Source organism: Trachurus trachurus (assembly GCF_905171665.1).
Source record: "Trachurus trachurus genome assembly, chromosome: 3".
In the NCBI taxonomy this organism is placed as follows: Eukaryota; Metazoa; Chordata; class Actinopteri; order Carangiformes; family Carangidae; genus Trachurus; species Trachurus trachurus.
This window is the reverse complement of record NC_139893.1, coordinates 24,071,065-24,097,030: the sequence shown is the minus strand read 5'-3', so window position 1 is coordinate 24,097,030 and position 25,966 is coordinate 24,071,065. Positions and strand designations below refer to the sequence as shown.

Sequence of the window (25,966 nt, the reverse complement as noted above, 5' to 3'; positions counted from 1 at the left end):
TGGGGAGCAATTTCTTGGATGCTGACAACCATATCTTATCTTCAAGATATTTTTTTTTTCATTTGTAAGCCCTCCTCTGGCCCACATTGGCCAAGTCTAATTTTGAAGACGTCCTGTTATAAACATGTACAGTACAGTATATATCCTGATCTCTTAGGCATCCGCAGGGTGTTCCTCATTCATTTGCCCTGCTCCTCTGCATCCTGCGGCCCTGCTGAAACACACAGTTTAGCATGAGTATGTATTAAGTCCTCTTATGAAGACTGATAAACTGAGGAAGACCATGTTTTCCCCAGCATTGCAATTATTTACTGTGCCTCCCTGTAAGCTGAAATACTTACATCCCCCTGATATAAATATAAAACATGACGGTACAGTAGAGCATCCACTTTGAGTCACAGCCTGGGCTGTGGATCATATGAGTGCTTGGCGGAAATGGTGACAAATGAAGGGGTGGGAGGTTTGAGGGTACTCTGGCAAATGACAAAAAGTTTGCACATGCCAGTTGTTTATGAGCACGCTTATTTGTTTAAGGGTTTCCCTTAATGCCCATCTGCAGTGTTGCCATAAATGCCCATCTGCAGCCCAGGAATCTAAAACTGGCTTTGAAAATGGACTGGCGGTCCTCCAAGTGTGTCATCTTCTCCTCTGAGAGAATAGATGAATGAGAATGGATGGATGGATGGATGCATGGATGGATGAAAGGATGCCGCGACATGCTTGTTTTCTCCACATCGTTACAACCATTTCTGTGTTATCAACAGCTTTGGCCTGCTACAACAGCAAAACAGCACCACACTTTGTATTTGACAACACTCTGGCTCATGGTGCTAATCACCTCTTAATTCTTCCATTACTCCCCATCCGTGCACATGCATTTCAATCAAATAGGTGCTACTGTCCAGAAATAAAACTGGTGGCTCTGCCTGGAGAGATGTGCTGTCAGTCTCCCTGTCTGATCATGAGCTATTATCCTCTCTGCCCACAGACAGGAGAGAGAGCTACACCAGTGTCTATGTGATCATGATCAATACATAATCACTTTCCTGTCACCGCAATGGCACTATCAGGGGACAGTCCAGCTCCACGGACCAGCCATTTTAGAAAAAAGGTTTGGCTCGCCATCTTTCTGACCTAGAAATTGGGGGGGGGGGGGGGGGGGGGGGGGGGGGTGAACTATGGCAAAGCGAAGGCTGGACTCATTTAAACAGTCATTGCCATGGGATGCATTATTACGCACTAAGCTTGGGTTCATTACATTAGCTTGCAATGTGCTGTTGTAAAAAAAAAAAAAAAGATAGCTATGAGATCAGATAAAAACCAATTTCCAACTAAGCAAAAAAAAACAACAACAAAAAAAAACAGACTATCTCCTGGTTAATAGTAAATGACAACAGAGCAGCTACAGTAAGCACGAGTTAACATCATTTATTACAGGGCTTCAGTGAACAATTGTCTAATTGGCAAATGAATGCATACTGTGGTTTGCAATTTCAGAATAATAGACGGCTTTTTCACATTTAATCATGTCACTCCACAATCAAGAAGTCTAATTATTGATAGTAATCAAATTATCACTGACTGCAAGTGGGAAAAAGTAATTAACTGTGAAGACACAATGTCACAAACTTACCTAAGTGCAAACATTATGATGCCAGGGAGATGTTTAACAGTTTATGCATTTCTGACACTGTAAGCAACCTGAAACAATAGGAATGCTTGAACTATACGACCAGAGCAGCATCACTTGGTGTATCATGGTTTTCTACAGTGTCTATTTCATAGACACATATAAAACCATGATACACTGTCAGTAAAAAGATGTGTGAAAAATATGTTGGGACCACAAAACATCATGCTTGACACAAGTATAACATTATAATTGATCAGTTTTTAGCACTGAACAAGTAAACAAAGATCTAATGCTTGTTTGGTGTCAGGCAATTTTTTCTTTCTTTCTTTCTTCTTGTTTTGGCAATGACAGCCTACCTATAATGTGACCTTTTGTGAACAAATTATGGGAAGGTGGGATTGATTGATGCATTGTTAAAAAGACGGTTGTAAGAATATGAAATAACTCTTTGAATGAAAGGTCAGTTTTTGGTTTGTAGCTTGTTGCTGTGTGTTTTCCTTTTAAACCTGCATGAACCTGGGCTCTGGAGCTCTGAACAGTACAGTATTACAAGAATTGAAATGGCAAACCTAAAAAAAACAAAAAACTTCAGAAACAGCAGGCATGCAGCAGTATTGGTAGCATTCTCCCACTTACATGGTGAATGTAAACCTAAGTCTAATTTCTTACATTCTAAATAATCAATAGCTTGTATGAGGACATTGTCAATCATTTTTTCTCAGCTCATTTCCTAAGGCAATCCTCTCAGTCGTTAGCTGGTAATGAAAATAGTGACCAGAAAAGTTGGATGTGATCCATTCATAATCAAACTGAATGAATGAATGAGCTGCTTTAACTGCAATACAACCCTGAAAAATAGCTGTTAGCTTGTTAGACAGCTCTGCTAACGAGGCGAATGTAGCTAAACAGCCAGTGTTGACATGTTGGCACTAGTTGGCAGCTTTTACCAGCTTGGATTGTCTGTAATTTATTTAGGATTAAGCAGCTTGTTGCTAACAAGGTGACAATTTTTACAAATTTCAAAAGTGACTTTTCTCAGAAATTATCAAAAACAAATCCCTATCTGTTCAGCTCTCATGAAACAACATTTTTAATGTTTTTTTTAACTGCTCACTTTGTCCACTAATAGCTGTAGTCTTGGTTAGCTCACCTTCATTTCTTTTTTTTATTTTTCTAAGAAAACTTTGCAATATATATTGTGCATTTAGGCCTACAGTGGAAATACAAATATTCACTATTTTGTACTGTTAGGCACACGTCTGCTGCTTTGTCCCTCTCTCCCTGTGCCCCCCCCCCCCCCCCCCCCCCCCCCCCCCCCCCTCTCTCTCTCTCTCTCTCTCTCTCTCTCTCTCTCTCTCTCTCTCTCTCTCTCTCAACCCCTGCAGTTTAAAGCCAGTCAGACATAAACAGTATTGTTTTACCCGGGTAGGGCTCACAGCAGGGCACTGTTAGCCCCACGCTTCATGCAGCCCACAGCTCTCCCCATGCCTCAGTGATATCCCTTCTCTATGGCTCAGTGCCTGCATACATATGAATGCCCCCTGTCTTCTACCCTTCACGCCTCTGAGCTGGTCCGAGCTGAGCAGAGCTGGGATGTTACACAGCTGCCACGCTTGCTGGACGTAGGGATATAGTCTAGCATTCCAGCAAAAGTAAATGAACTGTAATGACACATTCTTTTGAGTGATTATAGGTATGATGGTGCTTGAGCTGATAGTGCTTCCCTGTGGTGTGGTTGGCTGAGTTGTACAAAGGGTGTTTTCTGAGCAATTGGGATATAGAAAAAAAAGTAGCTCATGTTCTTGTTAGATCAACTGGAAAATAGAACCTGTGTGCATGCAATATAATGAATACATGGTAATAGTTTTGTGCAATGCTGTGTTTTGCATTTTGGTGAGTCTCATAATGTGAGCCACATATTTGCTGAAGATTTTTGTACTGTAATATAATGTTTCATGTGATCCAGTTTTTCCACTTTTAATGACAAAATAGTTCTCGCAAGTTTGAAAAAAGCCAATTTGTAACTAAAGTTATAGACAATTTTCAAATTAATTTCTTTTTCAAACCGACATCTTCATGACCTTCCACTATGTGATTATCCTTGCAATACTTTTATGGGGAAAAAAACAGGCTATCAAAATTAGTTGCAATGTCCTTCCGCTGCCATTGTGTGTCACATTGGGCTGCATCCCCTAATTTATCCCCTCTCTGGTTCAAGGGGAGATTCCTATTGATTTCCTATCACTGAGCCAGCATACAGAGTAAATAGGAAGTGTGTGCCCTATTATTCGTATCGGTTGATAAAATGGAAGGCTAGACCTCCATGTCTTTATTTCAAGGCCCATTCAGGAAAAAAACTAACCCTCCATGCAGGGGGGACAACTACTGTATAAAGTTGCTGTGAATGCCTCACATACAGTAATGGCAATGATAATTTTGAAATGATGTTTGTTGAAATTATTGGCATTATAATAAATCCTGTGAACTTGAGGACGTGATTAATGAGATTACACTCGGTGTGGGAAAACGACCGTGAATGAAGGGCTGTATTTTTGTACATGCTTAATGTGTGTCACCCTGTGGGTTACTGCCCAAACCAACAGAGGGAGATTTTCTTTCCCAAGAGAAGGTTACATGCAATCTCTCAGTGTCTGAGCATCTGCTAGACAGCAGGAGAAGCCTGGGACAAATCCAGTTAGACCAGAAATAGCATGATACCACCTACTTCCACATTTCTAACAGGTTTGACCAAGAATTGCTTGTACAGTAAGTAACACATCTTAAGTGCAGAACAGCTGCCAAAGCAGTGCAGCGTACAGGCCTGTGTGTGCATCTTATGTTAACAGTTTCCATTGTAGGTTTTTTTTACATAGCTAATTCCTCCCCGCACTGCTTTTGTTTTAGCAACCATTCAGCTCTTTCATCCCCGGAAGTTTAAAGGTGTTGTGTTGCTATTATTGTAATTGCCACAATGCTACAGGCTTCAAATAAAAGCCAGAGACAATGTCCCTCCTACAATTGAGTTTCTGTGCCCATAGCCTGGCCTACAGCTGCATCCATCTCTGCAGTGTCCCTGAAATTTCTGCGCATTATCAAGGGGAAGGATGAACTAATCTGCAGTGATTTGAAATAGGACCAAAACACTGGCTTTCCTAATCCTTCATTTTTTTTTATCAGGGGTGGTGAGGAGCATTTTACCCCTGTGGGAGGGAAAGAAAGAGGGAGCTATTTCATGCTTCACCAGTTCCACTGTTTTTATGAAGATTTTTTCCTACCCTCTACTACCCCCGCTTCAATCCATAGTGTAACTGAATTTATAAAGCCTGTTTGCAATAGTCAGACACCTTTTAGAAGTACGAAGGTACTTTTCATAATTAGGGGTGTGTAGATGGCTGCCTTCTCCGTCTGTAGTGGTAGTAATTTAACTTTAAGGCAGATAAGGCACTGTATCTCTGGGAAAAAAGAGGTGCAATTTCCTTAGCTGTCCTTCATTTTATTCATTTGACAATTGGCAAACACCTATGGCACACAGGATGTAATTTGCTTCCTAGCATTACTGCATGTGTGCACCAATTTGGATTATTGCACACATCAGTGAAATATAATTCAAGTAATTACGTTTTCTTACCTTATGTCAACCAATTTGTTTGATATTTTATTTACTTATCTAACACGTTTGTGGAAATTTGTGCATGCTGCCAGGTTTCAGGGTAAAATTGAAAAAGCAGATGTGGTTAAAGTCTTACAAAGAGGCATTGTGTTGTGACAACAGTCAGTGTAATTATGCACAGTGTCAATACAGTACATACCGTGAAATCACTGGAATTATTTTTCTTTAATTTATTATTATCCCATGTAAACTGAGAGTAACTGATCTAGGCAGAGAAAATTCAGAGTGTATCAGCAGCTGACATCCAGTAATAATGTGCTCTTTTTTTGTTGAGACACAGTAGAAACACAGAAACAAAAGCAGCCCATTGATCTGCGGTGATCTAAACACCGTAAAAGGCACAGCATATAACAAGCAGCAAGAAATTTACAAGGTAAGCTTTGGCAACACAACAGCATAGGTCATGATAAGACTATGAATTACTAGAACACCTCTGTCTCAGAGGACCACTTGAGGCTCTCTCACTGTGAAATAATTGGGTTGCAACAGTGAAACTCCTACTCCAGTTAGAGTGTAAAGGTGGCATTTGCTTTGTTTTGCTGTTTGCAGGACCACAGACACAGCAGCGACTATTAATCAATGGCAGACACGTGTAGCTGACGGCATAAAGAGGGAGCTGAATTCAGAAACGGTGGCATGTGGATCTGAAAAGAAAATCATCTTTGGTGAATTGTTGATTATGAAAGGCCATTGCTGTTTTGCTGTGGTGGAAATGTTTTCTTTTTTTTTGACATGTGTTTTGAACTTGGTATATCTTAAATCATTGCTGTGCATCACATTGGTCAGCAGGTCAGTTGGGGGTTCAGAATAACAGCAGAACACAGATGTAATTTTGAGGTCGACACGATGCAAACTTTGCAGGGAATTTCAGATGTGTTTCCATCACATCTGCCACTCGTTTTTAAAAAAAAGAAATGTTTAAATTCAAGACCGGAGCCTGTGAATCACAGCATCAGAGCCAAAACTCACACTTGGCTTAGCTCTTTACTACAAGCCTTTTTTGTCTACGGTGGACAGACTTCGACGCCTGTGGCAGGACCTGGGCTTGTCTGCGACTGGGGGACATCTCCCTTTGTTGTCAGAACACCTCCAAACATCTTTCACAGAAACAATTACCATACCATCTGTAGCTTCCTGCTAGCGCGTTGCTCGCTGTCAGCACGTCAGCCCCCCCCCCCCCCCCCCCCCCCCCCCCCCCCCCCCCCCCCCAAAACAACCACTCCCTCACGCGGAGACTGATGAGGAGCAGGGTCACTGTAATTTCAACGTTTAATTGCGTTAATAGTCACTTTGTATTCAGTCTTTTTTCTCAGCAGCACATAATGGAGCTGTCAATGCTGGATTGAATTCTCATTCAATTCACTATTTTCTGATTTGCCTTGAGCGTTTGGCAGAGCCAGTGTATTGATGAAGGTCCCTGCATACATTGCCCACAAACCTTCAATAAAGCACTTAATTTCTGTTACTGAATATTATTGCTGTGAAGGTAATGGCTGATTGCACTTGTGTTAAAGGAATAGTGGTGTTAGATATGACTTCATTTGCCAAACCTTTCAATCTTTTCAGAAGTATTTTTTCTTCAGTGCTTAGGCCTATTGTTATTATGCTTTATGTGATTAGGCTCAGAGACCTACACTATCTTATTATTTTCAATGCAGTATTTTGCTGCTGCAACTCACCTGTTAGTGTGCATACTCAAAAGGTCTTGAAAACCAGCAGCTGTGGAAAAAAAAATTACCGATGTATATTTGTAGATACTCTTTTTGCGGTGTAATATCCCATCCATCACGTCTGTGTTGATTTGCGCACCGGCTAGTATTAGGAGAGGCTATAGGTGACTAATCAGCACAGACACCACTGGTTTGCTCAGGTAGGATAAACCACCAGTGTACCATATGTTATCTGAAGCCATGTCACATTTTGCTGCAAGTAATTGACACTTTGAGGCCAGAACTGTGCAAACACATGACAAAAGACATATACAGACGTACAGTTTTGGCCTTCAGTTTGGGACAGGCCATTTAGGCCTTTCTTAAATTTTATAATAAAAAATCAGTCAAGAAACTATTAGTAAAATAAAAAACATAAATAATTAAATTAATGACTTTTTGCCATGAATTCTAAAGTGGAATTTGGTGAATAAAGTTATTGTTGCATTAAATTTAAGACAGAACATCACTCTGAATTATTTATGCAAGTTTTTTTTTATTGTGAAACAAGCCATACTAGTTCACATATTAGGGGGAGAGGTGATGGCAGTGCATTTCAAATGCAAGTCTGACACAGATGAGACAGGACTTTTTAAATCACACACGGTCAAATAGTCTCATTATGATTGTACTATCCTGATTGGTTCGGCACTTTGAAAGTGTAGTTCACAGAAATGTAGAGCTGATTCCCTTTACTCATAGCTCTCTTTGTCTGCCCCACAGGTACCCCAGTTACCCGGGTAACAGCTACAGATGCTGATGATCCAGTGTATGGGAACAGCGCCAAGCTGGTCTACAGTATACTGGAGGGACAACCATATTTTTCTGTTGACCCTAACTCAGGTATGTACAGTGGTTGTTTACTTGTTGTTTCTTGCTGAGATTGAAGACAGGGGACACAACATGTCAAACAACACAATAACAGACAAGACCAATATAATCTCAATGACTTGAAAAAAAATACACACAAAAGGATGACACCTCTATAGGGCGGCCTAACAACGGAGCTCTTTGTGCTGTTACTCATTGTTTGCCTGACAAAGCCTGAAGAAGATCTGTGTGAGATCGAAACGTTGCTTCATTAAATGTAATGGGAGCTATTAATACAGTGTGCAAATCCTTTGTCTGTTTCTAACCAATGGAGAGCATAATGTAATACAAAATGTAATGAGTTAACGCCACGCCCATGATGGGACAAAAAGGAAAGAAATAGGCTTTACAGTAAGACAGCGATTACATCTCAGGATTATTTCAATGGTTTCTTTCTTCTAGACAAGACCAGGAACATTAGGCCAGAACCTTTTAGTATTTAAACATTGTCCTTTTTCATTACTGTCTTTGACTTAAATAAATGAGCTTACAAAGTCACCTCAGGTCAAATAGCATGCTATCAGTGTTTGACCAAGCCTTTAGGCAAGTACATCCAAACAACACTAACTTTACTTTAGAAGGGCCTAACCTACTGTGTCTGGATCCAACCTTACTCTAACTGTTATGCCTTCTTTAATGCTTTCAGGAGCCAGCTGTGCATCACATCCCAGGAAAACAGATGGGTGTACACACTGTATTTGGCTATAAGTGCACACAGTGTACAGTAGATAATTATGAAGTTTTAAGATTTTCAAAGTTTAAAAAAGGAATGTTGATGATGATGAATGTTTTGACAATCTATCAGCAACTCTGTATCAGACAATAACTATATTGCAGCAGATAATTTACCAATGTTACAATTGCTGACAATGCCGTCCAAATGTTTTCTAGCTGTCCATTTTTTTCTAAAAAACAAATACATAGACAAACGCACACATGCACACACACACACACACACACACACACACACACACACACACACACACACACACACACACACACACACACACACACAGTATGATCCGAAGGAAACATCATTTGATTTAATTTAATTTGATTTAATTTGGTTTGATTAACTTTATCGCCCACCTCAGTGGAAAATTATCTTTGTCTTCTCCAAATACAGTAAATATAAATATAATCTGCATAACACACAACACACCATTAAAACCTGACAAGATGTACGACATGCAATAGTGCAAATGAGCAGGTAGCAGCAGATAAGAAAAACAAACAATAGTGCCGCTGTTGACAGCGAAACAGCACAAATGCACAGAGAAAAGCTAAGGGTCAGCAGCCAAGCCGTGTCCTCAGCATCAGAACGCTGACTGGATTAGGTTTTAGAGGAAGGAAATGTATTTAATTAACATATTGGCTTGTGGCCTTCATCAGGCTCATTGACCTAATAATGAAATTCTTGCCATAATAAGTGTTGCTGGAGATCTGACCTCTCCAGACTTTTTCTTTTCCCCATGCGCCTTAATAGGGGGTGAAGTTGGGGCATTGTGTGATGCAGTTGGTAGAGCAGGTGCCCTAAATAGAGAGGTTACAGTCCTTGCTGCAGTCGACCCCTGTTTGATTCCTGCATTGGGCGGCCCTTTATTGCATGTCACTCCCGCTCTCAGCCTCCCCATTTCCTGTCTCTCTATTCTATACTATCCAATGAAGGCAAAAATGCCCCCCAAAAATATACTTAAGAAAAAAAACAATATGCACAAGACTACCTGCACCTGTGAGATTTGTAATATTCTTGTAAAAAAAAAAAAAAGAGTTGGTGAAATTGTGCCAGAATCCTCGAAAAATAGAGCAAAAATGGAAAAAAAGTTAAATACATTAGTTAAACATCCAAAAAACAATGCATTTACTCATCAGAATATCCAATCTTTCAGTACAATAGGAACTGTAAGCACTGCAGATCGATGTCTGGGTTCATACAGAAAACGTTTATTTACAGTTTATCAAAGTTATGATATTTTCCTGGTGAGCTCTGGGCTCAGGTGTGATGCTAGAATAACAACCATCTTTTAGTGACACAGATTCAAATAATGAATGCAGTGTGTCATTCATTTAAGAAATTATGTTGCCACTAAATATAATCCAGACAATTACGTTGTCATCACATAATAATTGGCAAAGCATGATTTCTAGGAGATGGCTCTCAGAGGATGGGTCTATGAGGAAATCAGGCTTTGGCTACTTGGTTAACTGTGACACCTAAATATCAACAAGACATCTACATCCTGATTACATGAATATACATGAACACTCAGTTGTGTATCAACAGAAATTACTCTATGACGACATTTAGGGTGGTGGATCTTCCTATACCTGCAGCACCTTGATTTTACCAACAAGTTCATTAAAATTAATCAACATTAGATTCACATTAGTTTCTATTGATTTCTAATTTTGTCTGAGTTTTGGCAGTATAAGTCTCCGTGCTGCCAATACTGTGGATTTCAATGAAAAGGAAGAGAGACAGAGAGAATGAGATGACAGCAGTGAGTGAGAGGGTGGCTTTTCAATATGCATGTGCAATGCCTGCAGGTGCTACAAGTTGCACAGGTTCCAGCAGGTGGAGATGCAACAGCTTTCACACCTGCTGGCCCACCTGAGGTAATCTTACTCTGTTGTGGTACACACACAAAAAAAAAAACAACAGACGACCACACAGCAGATCTGTTAATGTGTGTAACTACTATATGTACTGTGTATGTCGATGCTGTTAGATAACCTCTCCCCTTTTTAGCAAGCCCAGAAGGGACAGCATTACCAAATGCGTGCTAAAAGGGAGCTGACCGTGTTGGTTATAGCTTTGAAAAAAAGTTGTGTAACAACAACAGGACTGCAGGTAACTCAGCCCATCTGTTTTTTGAGATGCTTGTGGATTATCGCTGCATGAGGCTGCTGTTCAGTTTGGCTCCCAGGCCCGCTCTGTTCTCTACCTCCTTCCTTCTGCAGCTGCACACTTATGTTTCAAAACACAAACACTACACTGGGGCAAAAAAAACAAAAAAACACATGTTACTAGCGTCTACATAGCTAAATTGAGGAGTGTATAGCTTTAATTAAAATATGAACTAGTATAGCCATTTGGTGGGAGAAAAATGTTGTAAAATCGGTTGAATAAGAACAAAACAGCTGCTGAGGGAAATGGAAATAACTAACCCCATACACAGCGGCTTCCAATAGATCTAATAATGTAACATTTGATCTTACAGAGATCTTCGTCAGGCTTCGTCAGACAACGGTTAATGACACAACAAATGAAAAGAATCATATACACACACAATATTACCAATGGGTGATTGGAATCTACATAATAAATTCACCACAGCTACAGTCAACCAGGAAGGTGCTGAGTTAGTACTGATGCACATGGAGCCTCTCCCAGCTCAAAGTGTGGGCTACACACCACACGTAGGTGGCTGGGGACACTGAGACAAACATGGTGGTTTCTCTATTGTATTTGTCCTGGTTTAACCAGGTCATCTGATGGTTTGAATGCCACAGCCCTGCATTTGATTATGATGTACTCAATATTATCATGATTCAACAAAGGGTCACATGGAATTCATTATTAAAGAAGATGATTCATATAAATGGAGCTTTGCGTCACTGAGTTGCGCATTTTCCATCAGCTGATTGGTCGTCCTAAATGCTAAATGGGCCAGCACTCGTACGCTGCTGTGTAACATCACTGTGTTATGAATTCAAAATAATGATGATAATAATAATAATGATAATAATTGCATCTTCCTTTCATAAGGCAAACTCTTCAGCAGCGTCATGATGCATAAAGTTATCTCAAAACAGATTCCAGATTGGATCTTTAATTGCTTTTTCAGCTGACTTTTTAACATGTGTCTGTAAGCAATATGATTAAATAATGGTGAAATTACATTAATAAGAAATGAGATGGAAATCGACGACTCACAATTTGGAAAACAGCACACAATAAACAAGCCGAAAGAAAGGCAGGCTCAAAATTTATGTGCATAATTAGGATGAATGCTCGCTTCAACACATAGAAATTTGGGCTCGTCCTCGCTGTTATAGGCATCCTGACATTCAAGGCATCAGCACCAGTAGCATGGCTATAGAAAACACACTAAACGGCCAGTTTAAGGATTAGCATTCATGCTCTGTGCGACTGCGGGAGCACGCGCAGATGGCTCATTCAAGTGAGCCAGATGTTTTAATGAATGTTAATGAAAAATAAAAGGTAAGAGGAAAACAACCATTAGAATGCATTTGACACTTATAACACCACATTGGAAATGAAAAGCATTCAATAAATAAATAAACATCATGCCCCAATTCATCACTTGGTTAATGGTCGGTGAAGAAAAAAAAAGTTGTGGCAAATATCTATGGAAATGAGTGTTTGTCTATCCTCCCTTTTCAGTGATTAGGAATTAATTTGAATAATTAACGATGATCAACAGAGATGAGAGTGTTGCTCCTAGCAGGATAACTGAAATATGTTCAAGTGTGTGTGTGTGTGTGTGTATGAGCAAGAGAAGACTCCAAATTTGTGTTGCTGTTTTTATTTATGGATCCATTTATGTGACTGAAAGCAAGGTAGGTTTACCACATTGATGCCAGTCAGAGCTCACACTAAATGTACACCAATAATATTTTTTTATTGCTCAAACTAGTGTCATAATATATATAATAATATATTTCTGCACACTCACCTCCAGAAATGTATCCTATCTATATTTTCAAGGTCATGTGAGAAAATGCACTGTGTATGCTCTGTAAGCAGCATTGCACATATCATGTCGTCACTGCATATACAGCCAGTTCTGCATTTTCAGTAACCAGGACTTAGTACTTATCCCATCTGCTGAGGGTAATTTCTGATTCCTTGTTTAATAATCGATCATTCCAGGGTCTACATTTTCTCCTATTAGGACCATTGAAGTTACTGCTTTATATGGTTAAACAGGAAATAAGTGGCTAGGTACACTTTGCAAAGTGGTACATATTTAACAGTGACATTTTAAACTAGCATTTACAGTTTTGTGCTGATGTGTAAAATGGTATCCATGTGGCACCAGTGCAATGTATAAAATCCTGCAGCCACAGCTCAGGAGCTTCACTTAATGTTCACATCAGAATTTGGGAAAAACTGTGATCTCAGTGACTTTGACAGTGGCGGGATTGTTGGTGGCAGGCGAGACAGAGTACTTCTGAAACTGATGATCTCCTGGGATTTTCACACACAACAGTCTCTGGAGTTTTTCTTTTTCTTTTTTTTTTATTTACTCAGAATGGTGTGAAAAAGCAAAAAACATCCAGTGAGCAGCAGTTCTGTGGGCAGAAATGCTGTGTTGATGAGAGAGGTCAGGGGAGAATGGCCAGACTGGTTGGAGCTGACAGAAAGGCTACTGTAACTCAGATAACCACTCAGAATGCACAACACATCCAACCTTGAGGCGAATGCGCTACAACAGCAGGAGACCAAGTCAGGTTCCACTCCTGTCAGCCAAGAACAGAAATCTTGGGATGCTGTGAGCACAGACCCACCGAAAGTGGACAGCTGAGGACTGGAAAAACATAGCCTGCTCTGATGGGTCGGGATTTCTGCTGAGGTGTGCAGATGGAACAAAGCAAGGACAGTGTCTATGTAGGATTATACACTCACTACATTCCTTTGTTAATTGCGATTTAAACTGTTTTTCATCCTTTTGTGGTGTGACCACAAAGACATAAAAGGCCCCTTTTATCCAAAAAAAAAAGAAAAAAGATTTGTGTTGTTTTTAAATGATAAAACTGATCTAGGTTCTACATTAATACTGTGATTGTATCACTCCACCGAGAAATGCACACAGCATAGGCTAATAGAAACCTAGCTTCAAAACAAGTAGTCAGGACTTAGGTAAGTTTGCAAAGTCACAAAACAGAGGCTCTGAGCTGATTGGATCAATGACCTCTTGTCACTCCTGAGAGAAGCCTGAGAGACACATATATCTCTCCCTATAAAAACATTGAATGAAAAGCAGGAAAAGTGAATGAATTACAAGCTCCCAAATAATATGACATGTGCAAGTCAACTTATGGTCTTTGGTGTGAGAGTTGTGGTTTCTGGCACTAGTGTCACAGAGTGCTCCAAAGTAATTTGTTGTCCCACGGTGACCGAACACACCATTGTTTTGTAAGAAAGTTGCTTGTTTGGTCATTAATGTGCAGATGAGAATGGTGCATGGAGCTACTGTATATTGAAAATGCTGGCAACAGCAAGATGAAATGCTAGAGGAGGATAAAAAAAAAAAAATGTCAATGAAACAATAGTAAAAGCAACAACAACAAAAAATGCTTCTTGTACTTTATTATTTAAGTTTTCTGAACAAGGTTAAAGCTTGTTCCCCAAGCAGTCTTGTTGATGAGGTAATTATTTTGTTATATTCAACTCTTGTCCTTCACGTCCTCTAGTTGTTAGATCATCAGTGTTGCCCTTCGAAAACAAAAACTGACCCTGGAATTGTGCTACATCTCGTAGGAGTATATATCTCAAGAATAGAAAATGGAGGCACAGACAACATCCTAACCCCTCCCATGTTTTTCATCATAGCTAAGCATATTCTCATTGTCTGAGGCAGCTCAGGACCGAGGCAGGGTGTCATGCCAAAGCCTGGCTTTTATGAGGGGTTTTATATTCATTTGATGATCCTGCGGGCCTCTGTTTCCTGAGTGGATTATCCGTATATGCCGGTGCTGAGCCCTTTTTATATTCAGCGCTGTGGCAGAGTCAATAAGGTCCATTCTGCATACAATATTCAAGATTATACAAGACAGACAGCATAATTCACACTCAATCAGAATACAAATGACTGCAGACAGCGAAACAACGCATTTGAAAACAAACACAGCTGATTCTCAGTGCTGGGGCTGCCTCAGCCATGACCACCTTTCTCACAGAGACTTGCTTTTTCAGAGAATAAACTTGCAGGGGATTCTTCTCCCCTGCTTGGTATGGAGCCATTGGTTTGTAAGGTCATGGTCTAAAATAATAACCTGAGTGTAAGGTGTACATGAAGGTTACTGTATGACTTGTATTTTTTTTCTAACGCTTGCCTGTGCATAGCCTCATGAGCATCATTAAAAAGATGTGCAGAGTATATCACTCATGTTTATAATTGCATTAATGTGCGATGAACTGTTTCCACCTCCAGCGACCATAAAAATTGCTCTCCATGGGATGGATCGGGAGATGAGAGAGGAGTACCTGGTGGTCATTCAGGCTAAGGACATGGGAGGACACATGGGGGGCTTGTCTGGAACGACAACAGTCACCGTCACACTCACAGACATAAACGACAATCCGCCAAAGTTTTCAAAAAGTGAGTAACTTCATGTCCTTTAATGTCACAAATCGAATTGCGACGTGAGGCAAATTACTGCTGCTCTAAATGAGTATTTCTTTGATTGGTCATAATTGGGAAAAATAAATGTTATCTTCTAAATTTCATCAAACAACCTCCTCAGAAGCTAATTTCTCTATAGCCACTATGTCTAATGATGATACAGAGCTCTAATATGCTTCCACAATTTTCTTTAATTTGATCAACATTTTTAGAGCTATGTCTTGTCCTCCACAGGTCTGTACGAGTTTATAATACCTGAAGACCTGCCATTAGGGAAAACAGGCGGCAAGGTGAAAGCAAATGATAGAGACATTGGTGACAATGCCAAGTCGACATACAACATCATCGACGGAGATGATCAAGGCATATTTGAGATTGTCACAGATGGACAGACGCAGGAGGGGACTCTCCGTCTGAAAAAGGTAAGATTTAGAAACTCCACTGGAAATGGCTGAAGTCACCCCTTAACGCTTTCTTTCTTTATGAGTCACTGACTGACTGACTGTCAAACACACCAAGGCTGTGAGTTGCAGTGGCGACAAGGTGCAGCTTCCGATGTTGGCTAGAAAGGTAGCAGCTATGTGAAGTTGCTACAGGTAATCACTCGAAGACATTAGCAAATACTCCATTAAATAGAATCATGAATGTCATGCTAGATAGCATGCTAACATTAGGCCAGATTGCCCAGTCTTTTCTATACCACCTCTCCCTTAGCATTCAGGCAGGCTTCACTCAAAAGTGTAGCATTAAATATTAATACACAAGGAGCCGAGTTGCTTAGGAGCTAAAGGAGCATTTGCTTTTCTGTGTATATTCTAAAACCTTTTTTTTGTGTGTGTATGAATTCAAAGTATGGCTGAGAAAAACATGACATTCAGATGCTGTATGCTTGAAATAAAGGATGAATATTTTAGCAGGCATAGGTACTAGACAAATACTGTAAGAAGTTTGAATCGCTTTTTTCATACATTATACACTTATTTTCTCATTGCAGTCTGTTGAGATACACTTTATACTGAACCACTACTTATTGTAAATGTGTTCAGCTCTCATTTAAATGTTGGTTAAAGTCTGTTTTGCCGACACCCACATCACGATCGCCATAAGAGCAGATGGACTCGACTTTCTTCTACACATCCACATGTAAGAGATGCATTTTTCCACCACTGCGCTCAGCCAAGCAACTTATTCAGTGCAGTTGCTGGGTAACTGCCTCACTCAAGGGTACATTGGCAGTGTTTGTTCCAAGAAGAAAAGACAATGGACATTAAATTTGTTCATCTAGATATTCCCAGGTGTGTGGTCCCGAGGCAAAGAAGCGGCATTCCTGTCATAAAACCTGATTTTGTTTCACCTTGAGGCAAACACATTAGCACGTAATGACATGGTGCAATGTGTTGTTGGTGAAGCGCTGTATTGAATTAGCAGCATTGTTTTCATCAGGTAATTTCGAAAGGCTAAGACATGTGGGCTCTCAGTCGTCTTCGCACAATTTCACTCATTGTGATGAGTCTCTATACCTGCAGCACGGTATGAAGCAAGAATATTTCTGCCTAGATTTAAGCTGTAGAAGTTTTAACCTGAACACCATCTGCTGCCTGCAGACATTTACTGCATGCAAACCTATGTTTGGCTCAATGCTGAAATTTACATTTGAAAACCACAATGCATTTTAATAACACTGCGACCGGCAAGCAAAGTTGAGACGAAACTATGTCTCAAGGACATCTCTGGAAAATCTAATTGTGATTTGAGCACATGGTATCAAAGATGCCAAAGAACATGTTATTTATATATGTATTCTGTATTCCAAGTCTATAGAAGCTCTGCATGGGAGGGGATGTCTACATATATTGAATCATATGCATGATTGATGGATGGGCGTTCTCAAGTCTTGAGTCATGGTTGGTTCAGTGTCTGGAGAAAACAGCTATACATCACTCAAACATGGAATGCCATTGTGTTGTGATGTAAAATGACATTACCCCAAGGACATGTGGTGTGACTTTGTCAAAGTGTGAACAATGAACTGTGTGGGAGGTGGCATGTATACGAGCTAAGGCAGTCTGGCGAGACTACAATTCACTGCCACTAAAGAAAACATCAGTGCTGCAGAACAAACTTGACACAAAGTCATAAAATCTCTTAGTGTTGACAAAGCAAATGTCAAATGTGTTAGTCTTTTAGGCAACCTCCACTTCCGTGTCCCGCAGAGAGGCTCCCCATGTCTCCTCGGTTTTCTCTCCGTGGCCTGAGTCTGTTGCCTACATCGCTAAAGCAAGATAGACGATAATGTGTTGGGAGAGTAGCAAGGCATTTGCACACTTAAGTGTTTTCTTTTTGCACCCCTGCAGGGAGCAGGGTCTCAAGTTTGGGTGAGTTAAAAGAAGCAATTGTAATGCTGTCACTTTTTTTGTTTTTGTTCTATATCCACCACCACTGTTATCCTCCAGCCAGGGTAACAGAAGAAAAGATTAATCGTGAGCATGGCTCTTTTTCCAACACACCCTGTCCCTGTCAACAGCTGTATGGGTCTATAAACTGCCATCTAATGCGGAATTCAAATTATTAAAGATCCTTTGCGGCAAGGTTAAAACATATTGATCTAACTGAGGCTGGAGAGGCACAAACCAGGGCAGAGATTCTTTGCTGTTTGGGTTTTTAAGCTTTTTATCTCCCAGCCCCCAGGCCTGTCGAGGGATGTTAGTGGGATGCTGAGCTTTCACCCCTGCAGCCAACGCTGAACTTTGAAGTCTCTAAATGGCCTGTGTACATACTGATTTGATGCTAACGCTTGAGAGAGACCGAAGAATGACACAGCAGGGTTGTGGTGTGGGACACAGCGGCAGGGGGTGTCTACTCAGGAGAAACAAGAACGGGTTTGTTGCTGCCACTGTTGAGAAATGTAACCTCATTCAGCTAAGCCATGTAGTTTACCAACATTATGCAAGAATGTTAACCAGATATACAACATTAACTCCCCCAAACCTGCTACATGCAGTAGCTTAATTGCTTTTTTTTTTTTACCTTATGAAACTCTTTAATAGTCAACAGTAGTTGTACAACAGTATCACTATGCATACTAATAACAATCAAAGTGGCTCTCTCTGGATTACTCATTCAAAGCTCTCTGTTTATTGAATTAATAATTTGAATGGGTCAAAAAATGACTTGCATCCTGATTCCAAGGCAAGGATAACATACAGTATTTAAAAGAGTGGCTTGCATAGATGCTTTATTTGATTCTGTAATTAATACTGAAAAATTATTTAAATCAAACTCTACTCAGCTAATCAAAGGAGCTGTTTACTGCCATGTTTTCCTTAAACCATTTAAGTGGATTTGGTGTAATTAAATATGCCAGCCCCCCACCCCCTTCCTTTTCAGCTCTTTGTTAGGACACTGGGAACAAATATAATGACTTGTTCTCAATGGTGTCAAGTGGGAATAACACTGAAATATTTTGATAAGGGAGAAGCAAAATAACATAAGCCTTTTTTGGATGCATTCAATGTCAAGTCATTTGCTACATTAGCTGAAACACATCTCACAAGGAAATATTCTTCAATCTCAGGCTGCACTATTCAATATGTTTATATTGACAATAGATCAGGTTATTATGATGCAATATGAAAATTGGTCACTTAAAGGGATCAACCCACAGGGATTAATCATCAGCTATGGGTTGTTTCAACATCCTTTTTGCCCTTGGTTTTGGTTTTACAGCCCACAACCATCCATTTAACAGCTGAATAAAGCAAAACAGAGCTAAAAACGAATACTGAATGTTGTGTTTACAGCTTGCTCTGGTAAATGGCAAAATACAAACAAAAAGCAGCTATAATGTTCCAGCTTTGCAGCTTTAATTTTCCTTGGATGATGCAGCTTTAATTTTGACAAAAATCACTTCCATTTTGCACAGTATCCAGTGTGTTCATATCAATGGCACAAATGAATGGCAAAAAAATAAAAATACTCACAGGAAAGAAAGAAAGAAATTAAACAACAGAGAATTACCAGATAGCAAGGCCTCAGCTGGGTGTCAGCCAGCCACACTAAAAAAAATCACTTTCAAATGATAATAATTAATATTAAAACCTATGCCTTCGTCCTCTCACCATTTCCACATGGTTTAGACTATCCAGCCACAACCTTATAGTCTCATACTCTCCACTACTCTCTGAATTAATCCATTGGCTTGAGGTCCAGCCACACTCTGAATTTTCTCAGCACAGACGGCAGGATCAGAACGCACGAGAGAAAAGAAACAGAGGGCGGGTTGGGTGTCAGGAGTGAGGAGGAGAGGGAGGAGGAGAGGAAGGGGAGGTTAATAATGAAAGTGTTCCAAATAGCTTCTCTGACTGTGGAGGAGTGGGGCTTGGAGAGGCTTCAGGGGCTTAGGTCTGTCTACTAGTGTCCTGATGCCAGGAGTGTAGGAGTGTGGAAGTCAAAGCCCTGGGTCGCCTCTTCCGTCCCCCCGGCTGCTGCTACTGTCTCGCAGCTGGACCAGACACCCCTCCACCCACATGCCCCCTTCTGCCCCCAGAGCACTCAGCGCTGGCCTCGTCTGACCTCAGGGACAATTCCTCTTGGTCTCGTCCTCTTTTTTCTATCTGAATACATTTCTCGTTTTGTTCATCTCCTTCCTCTTAGTCCTCGCCTTCTCCCCAAGCCAGCTTCTATCCCCTCAAGCGGCAAGGCCCAGTTTTGATTTCCCTATAAATCCTGGTTATGGAGCGTGGAAGTGACTTGATCCCATTATTCTAGTAGTATGAGAGCGACCAGAGGTGATTCCGAATGAAATTGTGACAGTCTGGGGTGTCCTCGGAGATGCCGGAGGAGTAAAATTTTAACTCTCCTCTTCCTCTTAAATATTAATGAAGAGCCATCTTTGAAAGAAACATGGTATAGCAATGGAAAACATAGATTACACAGATGTGTCAGTCACACAATCACATGTCCTGCACTAAGCACCTGCTTATTTATTTGATGTGAGCTGGTTTTGATAGGACTATAAAATAATCTGCTGTCACAGACACTGTTAGCAGGGAGATTTTATGTTTTCTTGTCCCATAAAAGCTGGAAAACATTTTCAGCGCTAAAAAATTAGAAATATTGCAACTGATTGATCAAAAGCAATCAAATTAAAATAGATATCTGCTGCATAGTGCAATACAAAACTCTTGTGAGGAATGCAGTGTGGATAAGGTGCAAAATTAGGTAGACTGTCATACATTGCGGGCTGTCTTGTGAAAGTGCTGAAAAAAAGAAAAAAAACATAATCTTGCTAAAAGGCTAACCCCCAGCGTTGGCTGCTAGCTAATATGATGTTATGACCTGTTGAGAGTGTGCCTGGGTCTGTGATTTTAGCTTTTTAAAGTTATTCTTGATCATGTTTTTTTCTTCTTTTATTTTTAGAAGAGAAATCAGAAAATATTTGAATTATTCTTAATTATACATAAATGTACTCTGCACAGGTTTTATTAAAGGTATGATACTTTATTGGTAGATTCCCAGGTCTTTAATTTTTTTCATCAGGACTAGGTTCTGTATGAAAACTGTGAAAGTATCAAAGTGTCAGTCCACAGAGAAATGTACAGCCTGCATTCGGACACTGAGCCTAAAAACCAGCTGCTAGGACTTCTGTAAATTTGTGATATCACAACACGAGACTCTCTGAGCTGATTGGCTCACTGATACAAGAGCTCCAGAGAGAAGCCTTAGAGAGGAGATGTAATACTACAGTGTGATGTTTGAGGATACCAAAGCTTTGATATAAAACACAGAAAAATGTAAAATATAGGACCTTTAAATTAAAGTCTAAAAGCAATGTCAAAAGTACTCATTATGCAGAATGGCCCTCTTTTATATTGTTAGAGTGTTTCTAATCTAATCTGGTAGCTGGTTGAGGTGGAAGTAAATTTAACTGCTTTATGATGGGTGGCTTAAAATGGTGGCAGTGGCTTAAAAGTCACAGAAAAAAAGCATAATTTCAATCAGGCAGCAGACATTCAGCTCCCTTCCCTACTTGTGGTTCCTGGTATGAGTCAGGCTCCAAAACCTCTGGATACACTTCCTATAATGAAACTTGATAGTGTCATTCATTAGATCCTTCCTGATGAGTGAAAAACCCTTTTACTAATCTGCAATAATACATTGTATTTCATGAGCTCATTATATGTTTCCTTGATTTGATAGGGACATCTATCAGATAAATGCTGTGGAGTGAGTGTGAGTGCTTTTACATCCCAGGTGCACATTGAAACAGTTTTTGATCATTCATTCCTCTGCCTCCCTCACAGCCATTAGACTACGAGAGCAAGAGAGCCTTCACACTGAAAGTCGAGGCCACCAACATGCGCTCAGAGCCCAGCAGCAACGGGCCCTTCAAAGACACAGCCACAGTGAAGATTGTTGTCGAAGACTCAGATGAACCTCCGGTTTTCTCCAAACCCGCGTACTTCCTGGAAGTGAATGAGAATTCCCCGATCAACACGGTCATAGGGACGGTCACTGCCAGGGATCCAGATTCTACTGGGAGTCTCGTCAGGTATGAGAATAAACACAGTTCACAATAACCTGCTAAAAAAAATAATAACAACTTATAATAATAAGTTATAATAACAACTTTACTACTTAACCATCTGCTATTGATTGAACTCATTAATACAAATCTAGAAAAAGAGAAAAGCCTTTTAGTGCAGCTACAAGAAGTGATGGAAAGAATAGGTTAACAAATGAGTCTTTTCAGGCTGTAATGACTTGTTTTAATAAAAGGGTCGACTCTGAGGCACGCAATTAAATCTCTTCATGCCTGCCCGTGACCTTTGGAGACTGCTCTAGTGTCTTTGGCAGTGAGGAAGAGCCTCAATGATCACTCTCATTTCCACAGATGTATAAAAAGAAAAAAAGCTTGTAACAAGTAGATTATGAGTTGAAGGCTGCACAACTTTTCTCTTTCACTGTATTACTAGCCCTGCTATATTCTCATCTTGTGTGACTTATTCTTGGAAATACCACAAGGGCACCTTGAGGATAGGTTATACAGGCAATTTCTCTCCCTCCATCTTGGCATTTCATTAATTCTCCAGCGACTTGCTGACCACATTCCCGGGACAACACTCAACAGGTTGTGTGTAATTGCATGGCGAGCAGAGAGCAGGCTGGGTTTCATAGATTGGCTGAAGCTATAGAGCAGAGCCGTTTCTTTTTTTCTTTTTTTTCCTTTTCTGGTGGCATCCTCATGTTTAGTGATGAGATTGCCAGGAGGAATTGAGCCCTGAGGTTGCACGATGTCCCTCCCCTGGTAAAAGGAGAAGTATATTTCATGTATAATGACATATTTTACCTCTCTCTGTCCTTATTCTATGTCACAGTGCTTCTAAGTCTGTTGATGCAAGACTGGATTTTTAGAGAGAAACAAGCAGGAAAAAACACAGCGTACAAAAGTCCAGTGTATCATTAAACTGAATCATCTGAAAACAGCATATTCTTTTGAATTATCTGCTGTATGAACAACTAGTTATATTTGCCTTACTGCCTTGTTTTTCCCTCCTTCACTGTTATTGAAAGAAAAACTAGTTGAATAATGAATGAGCGTGCATGCAGATGGCAGCACACTCCTGACACGATCTCACACATTTGCTGCCATGAAACTGTCCAGATATCAACATCCTGTCTTGGCACTTGTTAAATGTTTTCAGCACACTGAGTCAGAGGCTGCCATCTAAGTGCAGAAGGCTATTTGCCTTTTTGCAGTCTGTTTATCTTGATTGTTCATATTTTCATATTTCCCTAGGTCATTCAGTTGCTGTTAATCACCAATTGAATGATTTCTGCACTTTGTTTTTTTGTTTGTTGTTTTCTTTTTCCCCCAGAATGGATTAGTGCTCAAGGACTTTATGTGAGTGTCAGGCCAATAAAAAAGAAACTGCAGTCAGACAAACAGAAAGGACCCTTCTAAACATCTTCTCAAGAGCTGTTACATTTGTTTTAATTGAACTCATTCTCAAACTTCCAATTCTATTCTCCAGGAGAAAGAGGAGAGGGGAGTGAGTGGCTGACAGAAGTGCTGCATTAATCATCTGCCAACTCCTGTAAAACCACTGATCAACAGGGAAAACAAGTCCTCAAAGATTACACACACAACCAGACATTTACTTGCCAGTTTGCATTTTGTCACAACAAATTGCTTTATCTCTGAGATTTTCCTTGAAGTCCAAAATGTACATTTTTTTTTTTTTTTTTTTACCCTGGCTGCAAATCTTCAAGATGAGCGTGATCTATCACAGATGTCAAGTGTTTTCTTTGTGGGGGGATGAGATGAAACAAACTATTGTCATGGAGGGCTTAATATGATGAATCACCCTCACCAAAGACCATTTGATTTTACTTCTAGCCAGGGTTTGTATTAGCCTGTAACTCTGAGCTTTCGGCTGATAAAATGATTGCAGTCTGGAAGATTTTAATCCTCCACATATACTGGCTGACAGAAAGCTGTAGCCTCAGTAATTCCCCTTACGAGAACAGATACATTCCAAATACTGGAAAATCTGCACAAGAGATCCATCATCAATAACCCAAATATTTACACTTTTTTGCAGTGCATTAAGTTTATTATTATATGGATTATTAAGTAAACTCCCAGTTATATTTCTTGGAGTAATGATTCAAAAAACACATTTACCCAGAACCCAAGGTTACTGAGACATCAAACATAATTTAGTGAATAAACAATATGGACAGCAAAAAAGAAGACAAACTAACAACAACAAAAATAAATAAATACAAAGGTAACAGGCTACATGTAGTGACCAAGAGAAAATATAGTATGATGAAACAGTGGTTATAAAGCCACAGAAACCTCCTCAAAGGCCCCACTTTGTATTAATCCACTACTCATTGCAGATCTAAATGGTATTTTGGTCTTTGTTTAGGTGACATACTTCAGAATAGGGAAGCAAGCAGACTTGGAAAAGAGCTATTTTTATATATTAAAAAAACCAAACATATTTCTCAGCTGTTAAACTTTTTTAAAAGACGTAAGCAGCAATAATAGGAACCATGGCCCTTTTAATTGTTTTTTCAAGATTTGAGAAAAGCAAGAAAAAAGCTGAAAAACAATGCAGATTTAAAAGTGAATATATCAGCTGAAGTACATGCAGGGTGTTGGTTTTTACACTTGGATTAATCGTAATTTATACTTATCAGCCTCCAATTGTCCTCCTCACCCCTCTCTTTCTTAGAGTCTCTTATTCTCTAACTTAGTGTTTTTAAAATTAGAAAAAAAAGAAGAGGCCCCAAAAACAAAGGCTATAGTTAGAGAGGGTGGATCTTTAGTGCTGGAGTGGCAGAGCGGTAATGGCAGTGTTACTGCAAACGCTCATCTGATCACCATCTGAACCAGCTCTCAAGTCGAGTGACTCTGATTAGAATCGTTCTTTGTCTCTGCCCCCCAACCCCCCCACCTCCACCACCACCTCCACCTCCACCACCACCCCCATCCCTCCGAGCTGGACCAGACCAAACCAGTCTGCGTCTAAACCACTCGGGGCGAGTGCTCTGGTGGGCTGCCATGTCCTCTGCACTCTGGAGACAAACAACCCCTTAGCTGTACTTAATGCATCCAACCAACAACGTTTCAGGTGCACTCCATGAAATACTCCCCCAGTATTGCCTCTCTCTGGAGCCTGTGCTCTGTCGTTTTCTACCTGACTGATCACAAATAAAAAGCAATGTGACATCTGGCAGTCACTATAGCTGTCTGACACGAACTGCTGGATTTCATGCAATAGCTGGGACTGTATTTTATTCCAAAATATTGATACTGTGACAAGCATTGCCAGAATCTGCTGCTGCTTTGGATTTTAAACATATATTGGCGTGCATCTTAGTCTGTATTATCTCTCTCTCTCTCTCTCTCTTTCTGTTTTATCTTCATTTATTGTTGCAGGGAATTGCAGGAATGTAATAGTGCTTGATAAAGCTTGTTTCGGGGTGCTTTCTTATGCTGTTATAGCCCAGCTGACAGCTGACATGCTGCATATGGTAATACAAGCAGTCATGTGAAGGAGATGTCTTTGAAATGAATGGAAATCTAATGTCAACATACTGATCTTTTTTTCTTTTTCTTTTTCTATTTTTTTTTTTTTTTTGATTATGTAGATTTTGTTATTGATATTTAACTTTGGACTCTCAAGAAAATAAATAAAAAATAAAAGATGCCTGGGATCCAACCTGAATAGAGAAGTGGTGTTAAAACACAACTGGTCAGCATTCAGTGGACGGTAAAAAAAAAAATTAGTTCTACATCTGTGATCCTCCCAGTGGAATAACTGACCTAATAACAAGCAGGAATGTCGCAGAGGCGTTTTGTTCTCTGTGGGGAAAAACAAAACCAAAAAAAAAAAAACATTTGTTCTTGATCTTCTCACCTCTTCTTTCCCAAACGTGTACAGGCACTCATTCACTCAGATGCACACATTCACACTCTAATGGAGATAAAAACCCCGCAGCCACTGTCACACATGCACAGGTGTGAAAAAGCAGAAACACAAATGTCCATAGAAACCTTTCCAAGGCAGCTTAACCTTTACAGCTTGCTAAATAGAGCCTGACCAATATACTGGCATAGTGCATATTGTTTAGTATGTTTTAGTATACATGTACATTTTCTGGCTAATTAAGGTTCATTCCTTTCCCTATGGAAATG

At 40.0% G+C, this 25,966-nt stretch overlaps 1 protein-coding gene across 1 annotated transcript in view; it reads left to right on the top strand.

Moving 5' to 3' along the window:
* cdh8 (cadherin 8) overlaps positions 1-25,966 on the top strand; it is a gene marked incomplete at both ends in the record, with an annotated part of 94,340 nt that overhangs the window by 56,025 nt on the left and 12,349 nt on the right. Inside the window, 4 exons of the mRNA XM_083969279.1 lie at positions 7,736-7,855; positions 15,064-15,231; positions 15,490-15,677; positions 21,558-21,805. Coding sequence (XP_083825405.1) covers positions 7,736-7,855; positions 15,064-15,231; positions 15,490-15,677; positions 21,558-21,805 — 724 coding nt within the window. The remainder of the gene's footprint in view (positions 1-7,735; positions 7,856-15,063; positions 15,232-15,489; positions 15,678-21,557; positions 21,806-25,966) is intronic.